The sequence below is a fragment of the Stenella coeruleoalba genome, assembly GCF_951394435.1.
Source record: "Stenella coeruleoalba genome assembly, chromosome: 1".
NCBI classification, from domain to species: domain Eukaryota; kingdom Metazoa; phylum Chordata; class Mammalia; order Artiodactyla; family Delphinidae; genus Stenella; species Stenella coeruleoalba.
Window position 1 is genome coordinate 125,313,873 of NC_137169.1, and position 17,535 is coordinate 125,331,407.

Genomic DNA, 17,535 nt, shown 5'->3' on the forward strand with positions numbered 1-17,535 from the left:
CTCAGAGAGAGGGCGGGGGCCGGGTCGCGTCGGCCCTGGAGAGCCACGCTTCTGATCCTGGGTTGTGTGCTGCGGGGAGATGAGAGCCCCGGGGGCGTGTACACCTGGTCTGCCCTCAGTTCTCAGAGGATCCCTTGGGCTGCTGTGCTGACAGCAAGCTGTAGGGGGACACTAAGGGCCACGCGGGGGGCGGTCAGGAGAGGAGAAGTAGCCAGTACCGGAGCTGCTTGGAGCACTGAGCTGATAGTATTTGCTGATGAGCTTGATTCAGGGTGAGAGGAAAACGAATCCACGGTGAGTACAAGGATTTTGCCCAAGAAACGGAGCTTCCATTTGCTGTGACGTGCCAACTCCCAGAGGAGCAGGCGTGGGGCAGAAACCAAGAGTCCCGCTTGGGGCGTGACAACTCAGGACTCTCGCAGGGCATCCGAATGGAGACATGACCCTGGCGCGCAGAGGCTGCTCGGGCTGGAGATCTAAATCGGAGACTACTGGAGGAACTGGCATTTAGAGTCGTGGGAGGGGGTGAGACCAGCCACGGAGAGAAGAGGGTATTTAGAGAGCGAAGGTCCGGAGGCCGCGCCTGGTGGTGTCCCTCCCGGGAGCCCGGCCCGACAGTCTCACGGGACTCTCGGGGAAGAACGCCCGGCTGGAGTGGGCTGAAGAGAGGCAGGGCAGGCTGTGAGCCTGGACAGTTCTCTCTTTTTGCTACGAAGAGAAATGGCTTAGAAGGTGGAGGAGAGCGTGCAGCCTAGGAGAGTTTTCTTGAAAATGGGAGAAATTAGAGCACATCCTGGGCTCATGGGAGGATCAGGCAGTACAGGGGCAACTGCAGGAGCTAAGCCCTTGGGTGAGAGGGCAGGAGACCCTGTGTCCCGGGGAGGGCTGGCTCTGGGGACGGCAGTTCGCCCCCCGAGCACGAGGGGTTCCGTGAGAGTCGGGGTGGACGTAAGGACAAGCTCGCGGCTCTGGGAGGTGTAGCGGGGCGAGGTGAGTGCCGCCCAGGGCCCTGGGAAGGAAGGCGTCGAGGAGACTCAGTATCCCGAGGAGAAGGATGGGGGGCCACCTCCACGATTCTGCTCTGGTGCTGGAGTTTGGGTGCTGGTGTGCGCGTGCGGACGAGCCGCGCGTCATTGGAAACGCAGGCCAGAAACCGAGGGTCACTGACTCCAGACCGTGGCAGCCGCCCCATCGAGGAAGGGAGCGGGTGGCCGAAGCCTGGGGAGTTGAGGCTTCACAGGGTTCCAGCTGGCAAGGCCACGGGGCTTGGGACCAGAGAGCCACCCGTGAGCTGCGGGGTGACAGACAGCAGACTGGGGGACTGCAGCCAGTTACAAGGATGGAGCAGGGGCTGCAGGGCCGGGAAATCACGGCGGCCAGTTCAGGAGTCTGGGGGGAGGCGGTTACTAGAGGGCAGCAGACACCCTTCAGTGGTTTTCTTTTTTAACATCTTTATTGGAGTATAATTGCTTCACAGTGGTGTGTTAGTTTCTGCTATATAACAAAGTGATTATACCAAAGTGAATCAGGTATATGTAAACATATATCCCCATATCTCCTCCCTCTTGTGTCTCCCTGCCACCCTCCCTATCCCACCCCTCTAGGTGGTCACAAAGTCCCTGTGCTGTGTGACTGCTTCCCACTAGCTATCTATTTTACCTTTGGTAGTGTATATATGTCCATGCCACTCTCTCACTTCGTCCCAGCTTACCCTTCCCCCTCTCCGTGTCCTCAAGTCCATTCTCTACGTCTGCATCTTTATTCCCGTCCTGCCCCTAGGTTCTTCAGAACCTTTTTTTTTTTTAAGGTTCCATATATATGCGTTAGCATACGGTATTTCTTTCTCTCTTTCTGACTTACTTCACTCTGTATGACAGACTCGAGGTCCATCCACCTCACTACAAATAACTCAATTTTGTTTCTTTTTATGGCTGAGTAATATTCCATTGTATATATGTGCCACATCTTCTTTATCCATCCATCTGTCGATGGACACTTAGGTTGCTTCCATGTCCTGGCTATTGTAAATAGAGCTGCAATGAACATTGTGGTACATGACTCTTTTTGAATTATGGTTTTCTCAGGTATATGCCCAGTAGTGGGATTGCTGGGCCGTATGGTAGCTCTATTTTTAGTTTTTTAAGGAACCTCCATACTGTTCTCCACAGTGGCTGTACCAATTTACATTCCCACCAGCAGTGCAAGAGGGTTCCTTTCTCTCCACACCCTCTCCAGCATTTACTGTTTGTAGATTTTTTGATGATGGCCATTCTGAGTGGTGTCAGGTAGATACCTCGTAGTTTTGATTTGCATTTCTCTAATGATTAGTGACGTTGAGCATCCTTTCATGTGCTTCTTGCCCATCTGTATATCTTCTTTGGAGAAATGCCTGTTTAGGTCTTCTGCCCATTTTTGGATTGGGTTGTTTGTTTTTTTGTTATTGAGCTGCATGAGCTGCCTGTGTATTTTGGAGATTAATCCTCTGTCAGTCGCTTCGTTTGCAAATATTTTCTCCTGTTCATTTTGAGGAGGCGGAGGCTGTGGGTGGAGCCAGCACGGAGGAGGGAAGAGACCGCTGAGGAAACTGTTAGGGTCTCACAGGAGGTAGAAAGGATGCGATTCAGAGCCCTGGGAAAAGATGAGTGTAAGACAGAAGCCGTGAGGAATGCAGAGTGTGAAAGGGGGCAGGGTGTGGGGGAGGCGGGCAGGCAGCGTCCATGCTGGGTGCCTCGAGGGCATCTGAGGAGCGGGCAGAGTCCTCGGGGAGGGAGGGCGGTGGGTGTGACAGTGTGACTTGCCTCTGAGGGACAGCTGCTGTCATGAACCCACGGCAGGAAGCCGATGGGGCTGCCACACTGCCAGGAGGTAGTCTGGGCAGGGGGATGGGGGTGGTGGCGAGTGCCCAGTTTCTCCCTGGAGTCATGCTTGACAGCCCTGAGGCCTGGAACAAGGGGTCAGATACCAGGATCGTTGCGGTCTTGAGGGCCGGCTCGTTGGGTCTCAGTACAAGTAGCCAGTATGTGAGCTCAGGAGCTGGCCCAGGAGAGACGGAGGGGATGAGGCCTGGGGGTGGGATGAAAAGCAGCAGGGCGTGGGCGGGGGGGTTCTGCCAGAGGGCAGGATCCCAGAGGTGGAGCCCTCCAGGTGGCCTCGCTGAGGATCTGAAGCTGAGGTGGCTGCCGGCTGAAGGAGGGGAGCAGGGGACAGGGAGGGGCAGATCCCGGAGCCAGAGGTTGAAGTCACAAGGCATTCCCCTCCCCGCTGCCCCCAGAGTGCCTGCCAGGGGCAGCCGGGAGGAGCGGCGTGGGGAGGAGCATCCCGTCTCCAAGCAGGCCCGGAGGGGGTGGGGCCGGGGGGGGGGCAGGCTGCCTTCTGGGCAAACCGGGGCACCTGCTGGGAAATAGCCCCCCCCAAAGGCCCCAGGGTCTGAGAGCAGCACTTCTCACCAGCGCAGTCTCAGCTCAAATGACAAATTACTTCTTGGAGTTTTGAGGTCTGTGCCGGGGAGTCTGGGGTTAATCAGGGCAGTTTCTTCGGTGCAGGAGGGCCGAGGGCGTCGCTGCTCACCTTTTGGTTTTTAGGGACAGCAGATGCCCCTAACCAGGACTGTTTGCTTGAAGTCATGTTAAGACTTTGAATTAAAATACGGATTTATATTCCTGTCGTATAAACCAGGGAGCAGACTAGGGCGGCAGCGTCCGTTAGCACTCTCTGCAGTCCCGGTTCTGCTCTCTCCAGTGCAGTAGCCACGAGCCGCAAGTGTCTACTGGTCGCTTGAAACGTGGCCAGTGCAACTGAGGAGATGAACTAAGTCTATGTAATTTTCACTGTAACCCAAAGAGCCACGTGTGGCTGGTGGTACCGTGTTGGCCGCACGGGCCTGGAACGTGGCTTGTCACCCCGGGCTGCACGTGAAATCACCTGGGGTGCACTTACACCCGGAAGCCAGGCCCAGGCCCCAGGAGCTGACTTACTCGGCCGGGGTGGGGACCCGGCATTCTGATGCCCACCCTGGGCTGAGAACCAGTGTCCCAGATGAAAGTTGCCCTGGAGAATGCTGCTTGGTGGGGAGATAGCATACTGGGAACCAGTCCCCCCACAAGTCATTAGGAGATAAAGCAATGATTCCCCATCCCAGGACTCCAGAAACAGGGCTTCTCCTGAGATGTGGCCCAAGGGAGGAGCTCAGAGTAAACAGGAACAAAGGCTGCTCCCCACACCCCGTGCCCACCCTTTAAGAGCCTGGCCCTGAGATGGAAGCCTAGGTCCTGCTCCCAGGTGGGGGGCTGGGGGGGGTGGGCAGAGATGCATCTGCTGGGGGGTCTCAGACTCCCCCAGAGGGCCTTTGCCACAGAGGATGGGACCCCGGTAAGGGCCTCAGCAGCACAAGGGACCTGGCCAGCACCCCTGGACTCAGGAGACAGGGGTGTGACTTCCCTCGTGACCATGAGCGCAGGTACTTTCCCACGTGCCACCCCCCTACGGCCCCAGCACCACAGACGCCAGACACACAGGTTGCATCTTGGGGGCGAGAAGGGACCTGCCCGTCTTCGGTCTCCCCTCCTCTCCTGGCTCCGTTGCCCCCAGCCTGTGGCCTCACTGTCCCCATAGCTCCGTCCTCAACACCCACCCGCCCGACCCTGGCCGGCAGCCACTAGGGGCCTCTCACCCCCTGCCTCTCTGCCTCGTTCTCTCTTTAGCTCTTATGTGGCCTGTCCTCTCTGACGCCTCTCCTCACCGCCCTCCCACCGTGTCCCTCCTCTCTCTCCTCCCCCCACCCCCTCCTCTCTCTCTCCACAGACTTTCCTGGCCTCCAGCGGGGGACTGTATTGCCTGGGTGGCAGCTGCGGGAACGTTGTAATTCCAGGCTGCATGAGCCTGCAGGGCTCGCCCGCCAGCTCTGCCCTGCAGCATGCATGCTCGGGCCTGGCCGCTGGACTGCATGGGGCAGACGCGCTCAGGGCCCCCTGCCCCAGGCAGGCCCCAGAGGCTCCGGGTGGGGACGGCGAGGGGGGGGGAGCTCTGTGCTACTAGAATGTGCATGGATGCAGTAGCTTTCTCGGAGCCCTGGGAAACAGGGCCTCTGTGCTGATGGCAACATCCAGAGAGAACTGGCTGATACAGAACCTTAGCGACAGATCACCAGCACCAAGCCTGTGGGGACACGGGACGCCGGGCAGGGGGCTCTCCCTGGCCGGAGTCATCCAGTGTCTAAGGCTGGCACGTGGGCAGAGGCCTCCCGGCTTGGGAGAGCCCTGTGCGGGGCAGGGTGTGGCCACTGAATTGATGGCCGCAGAGCAGCTGAGCTTCTGGGAGACTTTGCACTGGGTGGACACTAGGGGAGGGGCGGGAGAGCTGCCAGGGTCCTCGGCAGAGTGGCAGCTCGGGGAGGAGGTGGGATGAGGCAGGAGCCCCAGGAGAGCCAGCGCGGGGCCTGGCCGCCGCCTCCTCCGCTGCCCCGGGGGCAGAATCGCCGTCCACTCCGCGCACTGCTTGGCGCCCAGCCCGCGTCACCGCCAGCGTTGCAGGCCCCCGAGGGCCAGCACGAGTGCTCAGCAGGGGCCGCGGGGCGGGCTGGGAGTCCCCCCAGCACGACTCGTACCGCACACTCTGCCCCGCCCCGCCTGCCTGCCCTCACCCCCTGCCCCGGCCCCAGACTGATCCTGGGGCTGCGCCCCGCAGGACCCCGACGAGAGCGCCCGCATCTCCAGCGCCTTCTTCCGCCTGTTCCGCGTCCTGAGGCTGATCAAGCTGCTGAGCCGCGCCGAGGGCGTGCGCACGCTGCTCTGGACCTTCATCAAGTCCTTCCAGGTGTGCGGCCCCGCCCACCCAGCCGCGGGGGGCGGGGCCCGGTGAACTTGAACGACGGCAGGGCGGGGCTGCGGGGCCGGCGGCGGGGCCCTGCGCCCTGAGCCTCCGTTCGTCGCCCACAGGCCCTGCCCTACGTGGCTCTGCTCATCGTCATGCTCTTCTTTATCTACGCCGTCATCGGCATGCAGGTGAGGGGCGGGAGGGGAGCCTCTGGCCGGCGTGCAGGCTGGACCCTTCCCCCGTCTGGCCTCCCGGCAGCCCTGGGCTCAGCTGCAGGGCCAGAGGAGGAGGTGGTCCCCAGACGACGCAGCGATGTCAAGCAGAAGCAGCGCGGGGCATGGAGGCGGGGGAGGCTCTGTGGGCAGACGGACAAGGGCCAGATTGCTCTCCAGGGCCCCGTCAGAGGTTCGGGTGGTCTCGGCCTACGATCTCCTGGAGCACATTGAGTCCCTGACTAGCTTTTGGTTAGGACAACTGGCCCACCCCCCCAGATTTCTTTGGCTTGAGGAGAACTTCACCCAACCTTGATAATACGGGTGACCCTTGAACAACACAGGTTTCAACTGTGCGTGTCCACGTATACGCGATTTTTTCGGTAAATACGTACCGTGGTACCGTGGTACCACGCGGTTGTTTGAATCCGTGGATACGGAGGGCCCAAGGGCTGACTGTAAAGTTATACCCCTGCGATGCTCGAGGGCCAACTGCAGCCCAGCTCGTCTGGCTTCAGGTCTGACGGGGCCTGAAGTGGAGGGGATTTGGAGGAAGTAGGGGGCAGTGGGAGATGGGCCGGGGGAGACCTATGCCGGTGCCACCGTCGCGTGCTTCCTGGTCTGCAGATGCTGGGGAAGATTGCCCTGGTGGACGGGACCCAGATCAACCGGAACAACAACTTCCAGACCTTCCCCCAGGCCGTGCTTCTGCTCTTCAGGCAAGAGGCCCCAGCTGTCCCCACCCCTCCCCTAGTCCTCGGGCGGGCTGGCTTCATGTGTGTGGGCCCAGCGCGCCGGAGCGCCAAGGCTCTGCTGTCCTTTTCAGATGCTCACCCTGTACAGCCAGAGCCGCTGTTTAAATCGTTTTTGCGCGAGTGGCCCTCGTCTCCACTGTGCCCTGGGGGTTGAAAAGGAGGCAGCCGGTCCTGAGTGGGGTCCCGCAGATCGCCCCACCCTCATTGCACTGAGGAGGGCGATGGAGCTCGAATGTTCCTTGTGGGGAGGGGGAGGCCTCGCCGACCCTGGGTCAGCTCTCTTGCTCTCTTGCTGCCCCAGCGATGACTTGAATCCTGGATTGATTTTGCCCCTCTGTCCGAGAAGCCCCCTTTCTTTGTTCAGTTCCTGCCTATGGTGCCCCACGAGGGGTAGAGTTGGGGGGGACCGCACGCAGCACAGGGGGCAGTGGGGCCTGGCTCACACTGGGCAGCACGTGAACCCGGGGTCCTCAGGGGCGCCCGGCCTGCTCCCCCCGACGCCCTGCTCTCCGCCGCTGCCCAGAGTGAGAGGCGCACGGCGCCCTGCCTTCCAGGTGTGCCACGGGTGAGGCGTGGCAGGAGATCCTGCTGGCCTGCAGCTACGGCCAGCTGTGCGACCCCGAGTCGGACTACGCCCCGGGGGAGGAGCGCACCTGTGGCACCGACTTCGCCTACTACTACTTCATTAGCTTCTACATGCTCTGTGCCTTCCTGGTGAGGCCCGAGGGCGGGGCGGCCGGGCTGCGGGACATGCGCTGAGGCAGGGTGACACCCCACCCCGCCGCCGCCTCCCGTCGCCTCTGTCTCTCCAGGGACTCAGGAGACGGGACTCTGGCTAGGGTGTCCCTGTTCTGATCATCCTGGGCGTGGCTGAGTTTTCCAAGTGCGTTTGCCTGCTCCAGAGGAGTTGCTAAGAGTTTGGCCCTTTTTTGCTGTTGTCGTTAGCGATTGGTAATCAAAAGAATTTAGTGAGGTTCCACCCTAAAACAGAGTAAAGCCGTTCGCCCCTCTCTCTTCCCTGGAAGAGGCAGTTGCCCCCCAGTGAGGAGGCTGAGACTCCTGAAACGAGGTCCCGAAGGAGGTAGCAGTGGGCTCGGAAACAGCACAGGTGGCTTTGAGGCTCCGGGGCTGCTGTCTGCACTCGCGGGAGACAAAGAGCCCCCCAGCCCCAGGCCCTCGCTCTTCACTCTTTTTCTTTTCTATGTTCACTAAGGCGCTTGCTTGAGCGTCTAACGTTCCCTGGGCTCAGTGCAGGGGACAGAAAGGCAAACAGGACACAGCCTTAGCCCTGAAGGCGCTCACTGAGTGCCACCTTGCATTTCAAAGGGACACCCAACAATACAGGACAGACAAGAGCGGCACAGGGGGAGACCAGCGTCCCTCTGGGGGGCAGACGAGAGGCTGAGGTTGGGATTTTTAAGGATGAACCCCAGGAGCCCCGGCAGTGGACACCGCGTGGGCCGGAGCAGTGACACAGGCTGCTCGTGTGCGGGATGTAGTCACCAGAAGGGCTCGGAGGCAGGGCCCAGGCAGGAGAAGCTACGGACCCCAGACCCCGTGGATGCCCCCATTCCCCCCGCCCCGCCCCCTGTGCCACCTGCCTTTCCAAGCAGGGAACCCACGGTTCTCCTCCTGCAGATCATCAACCTCTTTGTGGCTGTCATCATGGACAACTTTGACTACCTCACACGGGACTGGTCCATCCTGGGCCCTCATCACCTGGACGAATTCAAGGCCATCTGGGCAGAGTATGACCCAGAGGCTAAGTGAGTCCCTCCTGCAGGCTCTGTGCTGGGCCCTCCCTCAACCATCCACTCCTCTGGTCTAGACCCCGTCCTGGAGTCCGACAGCGAGTCACTCTCCAGTCTAACGACGAGGAGGGGGCTGCCTCTCCCTTTATTATCCGAGGGCCCGAAACAGAGACTTGGAGTTCCTCAGGGTTGGGAGGGATCCTACAGCCTCCCAGGGCAGAAGCCCCCTCGCCTTTATTGGGAGATGGTCATCCAGCTTCGCTTGGATGCTTCTAGGAGCAGGGAACTCACTACCTCCCCAGGCAGTTTAGGCCCCGGCTACTCAGAGTGTGGTCCACTGACCAAGAAGCTGAGCTCTAGAAAGATGCAGAGCCCACCCCGCCCCCACCTCCCCGGCCTCACCCCAGAATGACGGAATCAGAATCTGCATTGCCGTTAACCTGGCCCTCGGGGCGTCCGGGTGCACTTTAACGCTGGGAAGCACAGCTGCCTTACCTTCTTCCTAAGAAGGTAATGAGCTCACATTCGATGACTGTTTCCCAGGTGTCAGGTGCTGTGCCAAGCACGACGTGCAGTATCTCACTTAATCTCCCAACCTATGACACGGTCTCCAGCTCCGTACCAGCCCCTGGAAGTGAGCTTCCACCTCCCTTGATCCATACCCTCTACTTCTGTTAATACATCCCGAGAGCCCCCAGGCAGCTTGACTAAAACCCAGCGAAGGCTCCACCATGGGAGAAATGAGGTCCAGATTCCAGCCCGGAGATCCCATATCTGAGGGGATTCTGGCCTCTTACCACCCCCCCAAAAAGAGAGCCCGTTCCTGGTGGTGGGCAACAGTGAATTCAAACATCGTTTCTTCTTTAAAATGGACACTCAGCTTCCACTCCCTAAGCACGGTTGGAAATCAGGAAGCGTCCCCCTGTCTCCCGGCTCCCCCGCCCTCGGCCATTCTCTGAGCCGGAAGGGAGGTCTGGGTGGGGCTGCCAGGTGCACAGGTCTGGTGTCCTACCGCAGGGGCAGAATCAAACACCTGGACGTGGTGACCCTGCTGAGGAGGATCCAGCCCCCTCTGGGCTTTGGGAAGTTCTGCCCACACCGGGTAGCATGTAAGGTAACCAGAGCTGCCCGCGAGGGGTGTCCCCCACCTGGCCCTGGGGCAGGGACACTGGCGAGGGCCCGACTGGGTGAGTCATTTCAGAGCAGTCGTCTCCTGGGTCCCCACACGCCTGGGACCTAAACTCTCAACAGTGTCTCCAATTCATCCTCCCCTCCGTCACGGAGGGCGTAGCGCCCGGTCCCCTCCCCTGCCGGCCACCAGCCTGGGTGAGGATGGCCCCCCGGCTCAGTGGTCCCGGCCTGGCAGTGAGCCCCCTCTCTGCACAGCGGCTGGTGGGCATGAACATGCCCCTGAACAGCGACGGCACGGTCACCTTCAACGCCACTCTCTTCGCCCTGGTCCGCACGGCGCTCAAGATCAAGACGGAAGGTGCGGGCAGTCCCCTCCTCTCAGGGGCTGAGTTTTCTAGCGGATTCTACCAGAATCTGAGCTAAAGGTCGGAATCAAGAGTCACGGGGAGAAGCAGAGGGAGGACCCAGGCCACGGCCACAACGTTCTCATGCCCCTCAGGGCACAGCGGGAGCCCCCACATTCTGCAGGGCAAAGGTCACCAAGGCTCTGTTCCCACACAGCCGGGTCTGATGCGGGTGGGCCAGGGAGTGGCGGGGTGAGCACGGGGGTGGGGCCACCCGGGGTCCGCTGGACCGCTGCTGGGTGCGCACGGGGCCCCACTGAACCTGCAGGCCCCCCTGCCGGGAGGACAGACGGGATGGGAGTGGGGAGGAGATGGGGGTGTCCCTCACACAGGGACCCAGCGGCATCAGAGCTACCGCCCAGGTGAGCAGGGCCTTCACAGGCATGAAGCAGAGGAGCAGGACGGCTGCCTGGAGGAGGCGGGACAGACCACGGGGTGTGGGGAATGGAAGGCTGCTGCGTGGGCGGAGGGGAGGATCGGGGGGCGACAGCCTCTCCAATCAGCCACTCCAGGTGCTGGAAGCCGAGGCCTGTGGGGAGTGCGTGTGTGACCCGAGGGTCAGGCGGCCCCGAGGGAACAGCGATGCCCTCCCCACAAAGCAGCCGCCACGAGGGAAAACCCAGCCAACGTTTGCTGAGCGAGAGGTTCGGGGAGTGCTAGGTGGCTTTGTCAAGTGCGGTTGGCTTGGCCTGTCCCTTGCCCCCAGGTAACTTCGAACAGGCCAACGAGGAGCTGCGGGCCATCATCAAGAAGATCTGGAAGAGGACCAGCATGAAGCTGCTGGACCAGGTCATCCCGCCCATAGGAGGTGGGCGCCGCTTTGGGAGACCGGGGAGCAGAGGCGGCCGAGGGCAGGGGAGAAGGTCGCTTCCAGGGAGCCCCGCGGGAGTCGGAGAGCAGCCTGGCCCTCCGCGAATGCCTTGGGTGGACCCCATGGCAGCCATCGGGGTCACATCGGCAAGCAGAGGAGGGGGGCGCGAGGGGCACCTGGACCCGGCTACGCTGACCCCAGCCTCAGAAGCCCACCGGCCCCTGTTGCCCCCCTGCAGATGACGAGGTGACGGTGGGGAAGTTCTACGCCACGTTTCTCATCCAGGAGCACTTCCGGAAGTTCATGAGGCGCCAGGAGGAATATTATGGGTACCGGCCCAAGAAGGACACCGTGCAGATCCAGGTAAGCCCATCCCGAGCACCAGGGAGCTCCGCTGCTGAGATGCTCTTGAGACTCCAGCTCCCTCTCTGTGTCCTTGGGGGCAGCGGTGGAGGCAGACAGGGCAGGACGGAGCCGGGATGAGTAGGGGGAGAGATGACAGCTCTGGATGGAAGATGCTTCGACCTCAAGGGAAGAACCAGGAGCCCTTCCAGCCCTGCATGATACGACCCAAAACCATGGTCCTATCCCCTGAACACAAGGGAGAGATTTGGGTTAGATAAGAGCAGTGGTCTCCAAAGAGAACAGGTTTCCCGGGGGAGGGGAGGTGCTTGAAATGACCCATTGGGTGCGCAAAGAAACCTAGAACTTTGGGCTATCTTGCCTGTTTTTAATTTCAGTTTTTTATGTTAAGTATATCGCACATAAAGGATACATTCAAAAAATATTCACGTATTCGGGCTGTGCGTTCACAAATGTACCTCAATTTTTACTTTGAAACAATCTCACAATTTTAAAAGCTGCACGTATGATACAAAAAAAATGTTTCTTTCTGAACCGTTTGAGGGTCATTCCCATCAACCCAGAACAGGTCAGTGTGTATTTCCTGCCAGCAAGGGCATTCTCCTCCATAACCCTCCTACATAACCACGACGTGGCCACCAAAATCAGGAAACTGATGCATGATTCCCACGGAATCCTCAGGCCCCGTGCAAGTTGCGCCAGTGGTCCCAATAATGTCCTTTATGGCAAAAGGATCGGATCCAGAATCACACAGTGCGTTTAGCTGTCATATCTCTTTAGTCTGTAGTCCCTCAGTCTTTCCTTGAAATGACGTTGACACTTTGAAGATTCCCAGCCAGTGCGTCCCTCGGTCTGGGTTTGTGCAGTGTTGCCTCGTGACAGACTGAGGGCTTGCATCTTGGACAGCAATGTCCCAGAAGTGATGCTGCATTGTCACTGCAAACTGTCAGGTGACACCAATCTTGCTTTGTCCCGTTGCTGGTGATATGAACTTTGATCAGCTCAAAAAATGGTATAACTGGCGCGTGCCCTCGGAAGAGATCGCTTGTCTAAAAGACTGCACTGAGGAGAGGACTTCCCGGCCTGGAGGCCTGGGCGGGGGATGAGACCCCTGTGAGGCCTAGAGAAGATGCCTTGGAAGCCATCAGGGTTAGGATTAGCCCAGCGGCAGAGCAGGAGCCCAGGGGGATCGAATGGGCAGGAGGGGGTGGGGCGGAGCTGGGCCTTCAGGGAAGCCCTGGTTGCCGGGATTAGGGAGACACGGGGAGGCCGTGAGAAGCAGTGCATCCTCCCCTCCTGGCCTGGGGGGGCCGCTGAGTCCCTCTGTGTCCCCAGGCTGGACTGCGGACCCTTGAGGAAGAGGCAGCCCCTGAGATCCGCCGCACCATCTCAGGAGACCTGACGGCCGAGGAAGAGCTGGAGAGAGCCATGGTGGAGGCCGCGATGGAGGAAGGGATATTCCGGGTGAGTGAGGCCCCGGCCACGCCAGCGCGTGCGCGTTCCAGGCCAGGGAACGGAAAGGAGGCCAGGAGCCCCGCCGTGCAGAACGGGGGGAGCTGAGGATACCCGCCGCCCACACCTCCCAGGACTCTGAACCAATGACCTACCTACCTGAGGTGTCACGTCCTTCCCACCTTCCTCTGTCCAGCCTCCCCGGCCTCCCCTCCCCACAAGCCTGAGGCAACGTCCATCCATCGAAAGCCCCCGTTATCAGATGCCCCAGCTGCTTCCTGTCTCACTGTCCTTCCTCCTAGAGCTGGAGGGTCCCTCACGACCACCCAGCTGAACCTTCTGGGTTATTCATGAGGAAATGGTGGCCCAGAGAGGCCGTCTGAGTCCAGTACCGCTCAGCAACTTACTTTCGGAGGTGGGATTAGAGCCCATCCTCCAGACTGCCTGGTTCCGGGCTCCCCGACACCCTGCATTTCCCGTCCCGGTGTCTGGTCCCCGTACAGTTCTTACAGGTGTCCCGCGTACCCCATCAAACCAAGAACGCCCCGAGGGCGATGGTCTCTTCTCCGGCCTCACAGCCCGCCCTGTTCTCCTCTGGCCTTGTTCCCGGCGCCGTCTGTCGTCCAGGGTGACAGCCCCCGCACATCCATCCCTGGTGCCTGGTCTCAGTCCCTCCCCTGTCCTCCTCGCCCCCAGAGGACCGGAGGCCTGTTTGGCCGGGTGGACAGCTTCCTGGAAAGGACCAACTCCCTGCCTCCACACATGGCCAACCAGAGACCCCTCCAGTTTACTGAAATAGAGATGCAGGAGCTGGAGTCACCCGTCTTCTTGGAGGACTTCCCTCAACATCCAAGCACCAACCCTCTTGCCCGTGCCAACACCAACAATGCCAACGCCAACGTTGCCGGTGGCAACAGCAACCATGGCAACAGCCCGGCATTTTTCAGGTAGTGGCGGCAACCGTCAGCCCGGCACGTAGGGGCTGGGGTGAGACTGGGCAGACATGGTTAGTGGGCTCCGGGCCTTTGGGGGCACCCCGAAACGTGGAGGGTGTGCTTTGCTTGCCTTGCGCCCTTTGCGGTCCAGCCCACGCCTCGCTGCGCAGGAGGCCGGGCCTGGACGGCAGAGACGTGTGTAGCCGGCAGGGGGCAGCCTCGGGTCGGTGTCGGGCAGTGCCCAGCGGTGCTTTTCTTCCGTGGTCTTGGCGGGTCCGGGAAAGGCACACGTTAGGTTAGAAGAAGAGGGCGCATCCTACGAAACCTGAAGAATTAAGATTCAGCCCTTGGATTTGGGTTCCAGGTGGTTCCCATGTCGCCAACCCAGGGCTGAATATAATCTGTGATTACATGAGTGTCAGGAAAAACAGCAGGATGAGCAGAGAGGGTCTCGGCCGTCGTGGCCTATGGGCTGGGCCCCAAGCAGAGCTTCTATTCTAGACAGCGGGCCCAGGGACTGGGCGTCTCCTTGGCCTGGAGAGGCTGGGTTCCCCTGTCTCAGGAATGGGCGGGACAGGGCAGAGGCCCGGGGAACCACTACTTCCCAGGCTGGGGCTGCCTGCACCCCCTTCTGGCCTGAGACCCCTCAAATTCAGCCCACAAGTCTTGGAGGGCGCCTGCACATGGGGTCACCGTGGTGCTGGGTGCTGTGGACGTGCAGACCCGGCCCAGCCCCCAGAGGATTGCAGTCTTGTCGGGAGAACGTGCCATGTGATCCGACTGTGACCAAACGAGGTCAAAGAGTAGGTCCTGAGCAGGCCGAGGGCCCAGGACCTAACTGGTTACGGGCATGGAGGAAGCTTCCAGAACTGTGGGCTCTGGGCGGGACACCCCGTGACCAGATGTGAGGGCTCCCGGGTGATCCACGTGCACCCGAGGTTGAGACGCAGTGTCCTCAGGGGTGTGAGGCCCGAGCTGGGCAGGTGTGGGAGGGGCCAGAGAGCAAAGGGGTGCAGATGGGAGGAGAGGAGGCTGGCCTCTCCACAGCGATGGGCCTAGACCCAGAGGGAAAGGGTGTGGGGACCACAGAGGGCAGGAGCCCGTAGCCCCATCAGCCGTGCTTCCATTTCAGCGTCCACTCTGAAGGGGAGCTCCCAGGGGAGACAGAGACGCCTGCCACCAGAGGAGGAGCCTCCGCCCGGCCCCAGGGGACCCTGGGTCAGTCTCTCCTGTGCTCCCGAGGGGCTGACCTTCTCGCAGGAAGGCCTGGGGAGCCGCTCTTCCGTCCAGTTGGGGAGCCTGTGGCCGGGAGGGCTGGGAGCCTGTGGCGATGGGAACCAGCTCCTCACCCAGGCAGAGGAAGGGGGCCACCCAGGTGACTGAGGGAGCCGGAGGTGGGTGGTGCACTGCGAAAGGGCCCTCCCTGGCACACCAGGAAGCTCGGACCCCTCCACCCCGGCTGAAGACAGCCCTGGACACACTGACACCTCAGCTCTGCCTTTCAGCAGATGACCGGGCAGCCTCTCAGTGGGTCCTGGACCGCTGTGTGTGACAGTAGGGGCCGGAGGAGGCTGGAGTTCACAGGAGACCAGTGTGCTTGCTGTGTTCCCCAACACAGACGCACACACGCACACACACATGCACAGTCACACACACACAAACACAAGATCAGCTTGGCCAGAGCTGGTCAGGCTCTGGTCCTGATCCCCTCCCGAACCCACAGGGACAGGGACCAGGGCACGTAGAGTTGGGGGGATGGGCAGTGGGGAGTCCCGCCAGGCCTGGGGTGGGCTGGGCCTCGGCGTGTGTCACCCTTTAGGACCCCGAGGATCTCAGGGCGGGGCTGACTGGCCAAGGGGAGCTCTGTCCACCCAGGGCTCCCAGCGGGAGTCAGCAGCCCCTCTGGCCCTCGGCCCACCGTGCCCACAGGACCCCACAGCAAGTCCCATGGGGAGAGGCTGCAGGGACAGCTGCCCCGGAGGGCGATACGCGGCGCTCGGGCACCCGCCAACCCCTGCCAGGTAATGGGCCACAGGCCGGGGAGCTTGCAGTGGTAATTCAACGGCAGAAGGGACGGGACCCCTGGTCCCCCCTTCCTGGGGATCTTGGCTGGGGCTCCGTCTGAAAAGCCGGGGCTTCCTGATCCCAGCGGGCTCCGGCATTCCTGAGGGGTCTTTGCTTCTGTGCACCTGGAACAGCTTGTGGGGACACAGTCTCTGGTTCCCGAGGAAGCGCCCCCCAAGGATGGTACCCCCGGGTGCCCGGCCCCAGCCATGGCCCTGCTGATCCGAGAGGTGAGGGGGCTAGGAAGGCCCTGGACTGCATCCCGGGGTGGCCCTGCAATGGCCGGGGGTGGAGAGGGGCTGAGGCTCCGCGGGAAGACCCACCGGGCCACTGCTCGCGTCTGCAGGCTCTGGTTCGAGGGGGCCTGGACACGTTGGCGGCTGACGCTAAGTTCGTCATGGCAACGGGCCACACCCTGGTGGAAGCCTGCCAGATGGAACTGCAGGAAGTGGAGGTGGCAGCCGCTGAGCTTCTGAAGGGACGAGAGACCCTGGAGGGTGTGGCCAGTGCCCGGGGGCGTTGGAGCCTCGGGTCCTCCCTGGGAAGCCTCGACCAGCATCAGGGCTCCCAGGAGACCCTCATTCCCCGCAGGCTGTGAAGGCCATGGCGTCAGCCTGGGCTTAGAGCCGGCATGGCCAAGGGTGGGGGGCTGGCGCGGGAGGGTTGGCCCAGCACGGCAGCCCCCCCGTCTCAGCAGCTAGACGGACAGACAGGAACCACCCACAAGGTCAGGAGGTAGATGGACAGGCCCTTCTCCTCACCAGCAAGAGGCGTGATGGGATGGAGCTTCTGGGGTCATTCAAAGAGGCCTGGTCAGTGCCAGCAGGACATTAAAGCCTCCAGGCCTGCAACAGGGCACCTGTCTCTGCTCGTCTCCTTTGGGGGCCCTTCTACACCCTCCGCACACACACACCCCCGCCGTTCCACGGAGGCCCCTCTGCATCATCCTTCTGCAGGAGCAGAGGGGCCACCGTGGAGGAGGCGGTGCTCCTGGACGTCGCTGGGCAGCCCCCCGGGCAGGTCCCCTGCAGCCACCCTTCCCCACTGTCCTGGCCAGAGTCCACGGCCCGCCCGGCCCCAGAGCCTCGGGGGGGGCCCTGCTGTCCGCCTGGGGGAGCAGGGCCCGCAGTGCCCCCTCCCCTCCCGCACCCACCGAGGAGCAGTGTGTAACAGGACGAAGCACGGGCTGTGGCCCCCACTCCGTCCTGCGTGCCGGCTGCGGACACATCCTAGCCCCAGAGCACCGTCGCACGTGGTACCCGCTCGTTCTCCAGCAGCGGGAGAGGCCATGTTGAGGATGCCACACTGGAGGCCCAGAGAGGTGGCTCACGCGCCTGTGTCACACAGCCAGCCAGGGGCAGAGTTAGCACTGGGGTCCCACCAGCGCCCTCCCCTCCTCCCCGGGCAGGCGCTTCCCCCGCCGTCAGCTCTCCCACTGGCCTCCTGTGCACCTCCTGGCAACCCCGCCGCCCAGACTGGGAGCCGCACGGGGCAGGGGGATGACGCCCCTGGTGCCCTGCAGACCCGGGGTCCCCGTCAGAGGAGCCATTTCCACTCGTCTCCTCCTCAAACCTCAGCACCAGGGACCCGCCCCCACTCCACCCTCAGCAAGGCTTTGTTCCCTCCTGCACAGAGATGCCCCCAGAAGATCCCTCCCACAGCTCCTGTCACCAGCCTGACGGACAGCCCGCTGTGCCCCTCGCTCCCCGCCCGGCCCCCCGACCCAGCAGGAGCCCGCTCTCCTGCAGCCGACCCTCGGCCAGCCCAGCCACCGTCCGCCCCTCCTCACTGCCCTCCTCCACCTGCACGTCCATCCTGGCCATCCCCCTGCCGTCCAGCTACCTGC

At 61.7% G+C, this 17,535-nt stretch overlaps 1 protein-coding gene across 1 annotated transcript in view; it reads left to right on the forward strand.

Annotated features, from left to right (window-relative positions):
- The window catches only part of CACNA1S (calcium voltage-gated channel subunit alpha1 S), a gene marked incomplete at its 5' end in the record, with an annotated part of 60,112 nt that extends 43,435 nt beyond the window's left edge, over positions 1 to 16,677 (forward strand). Inside the window, 16 exons of the mRNA XM_079934664.1 lie at positions 4,801 to 4,857; positions 5,683 to 5,811; positions 5,934 to 5,999; positions 6,651 to 6,742; positions 7,333 to 7,492; positions 8,417 to 8,544; positions 9,547 to 9,643; positions 9,916 to 10,018; positions 10,771 to 10,872; positions 11,114 to 11,238; positions 12,574 to 12,702; positions 13,387 to 13,637; positions 14,758 to 14,843; positions 15,555 to 15,646; positions 15,824 to 15,919; positions 16,036 to 16,677. Coding sequence (XP_079790790.1) covers positions 4,801 to 4,857; positions 5,683 to 5,811; positions 5,934 to 5,999; positions 6,651 to 6,742; positions 7,333 to 7,492; positions 8,417 to 8,544; positions 9,547 to 9,643; positions 9,916 to 10,018; positions 10,771 to 10,872; positions 11,114 to 11,238; positions 12,574 to 12,702; positions 13,387 to 13,637; positions 14,758 to 14,843; positions 15,555 to 15,646; positions 15,824 to 15,919; positions 16,036 to 16,287 — 1,965 coding nt within the window. The 3' untranslated portion in view covers positions 16,288 to 16,677. The remainder of the gene's footprint in view (positions 1 to 4,800; positions 4,858 to 5,682; positions 5,812 to 5,933; positions 6,000 to 6,650; positions 6,743 to 7,332; positions 7,493 to 8,416; positions 8,545 to 9,546; positions 9,644 to 9,915; positions 10,019 to 10,770; positions 10,873 to 11,113; positions 11,239 to 12,573; positions 12,703 to 13,386; positions 13,638 to 14,757; positions 14,844 to 15,554; positions 15,647 to 15,823; positions 15,920 to 16,035) is intronic.
- Positions 16,678 to 17,535: the final 858 nt, after the last annotated feature.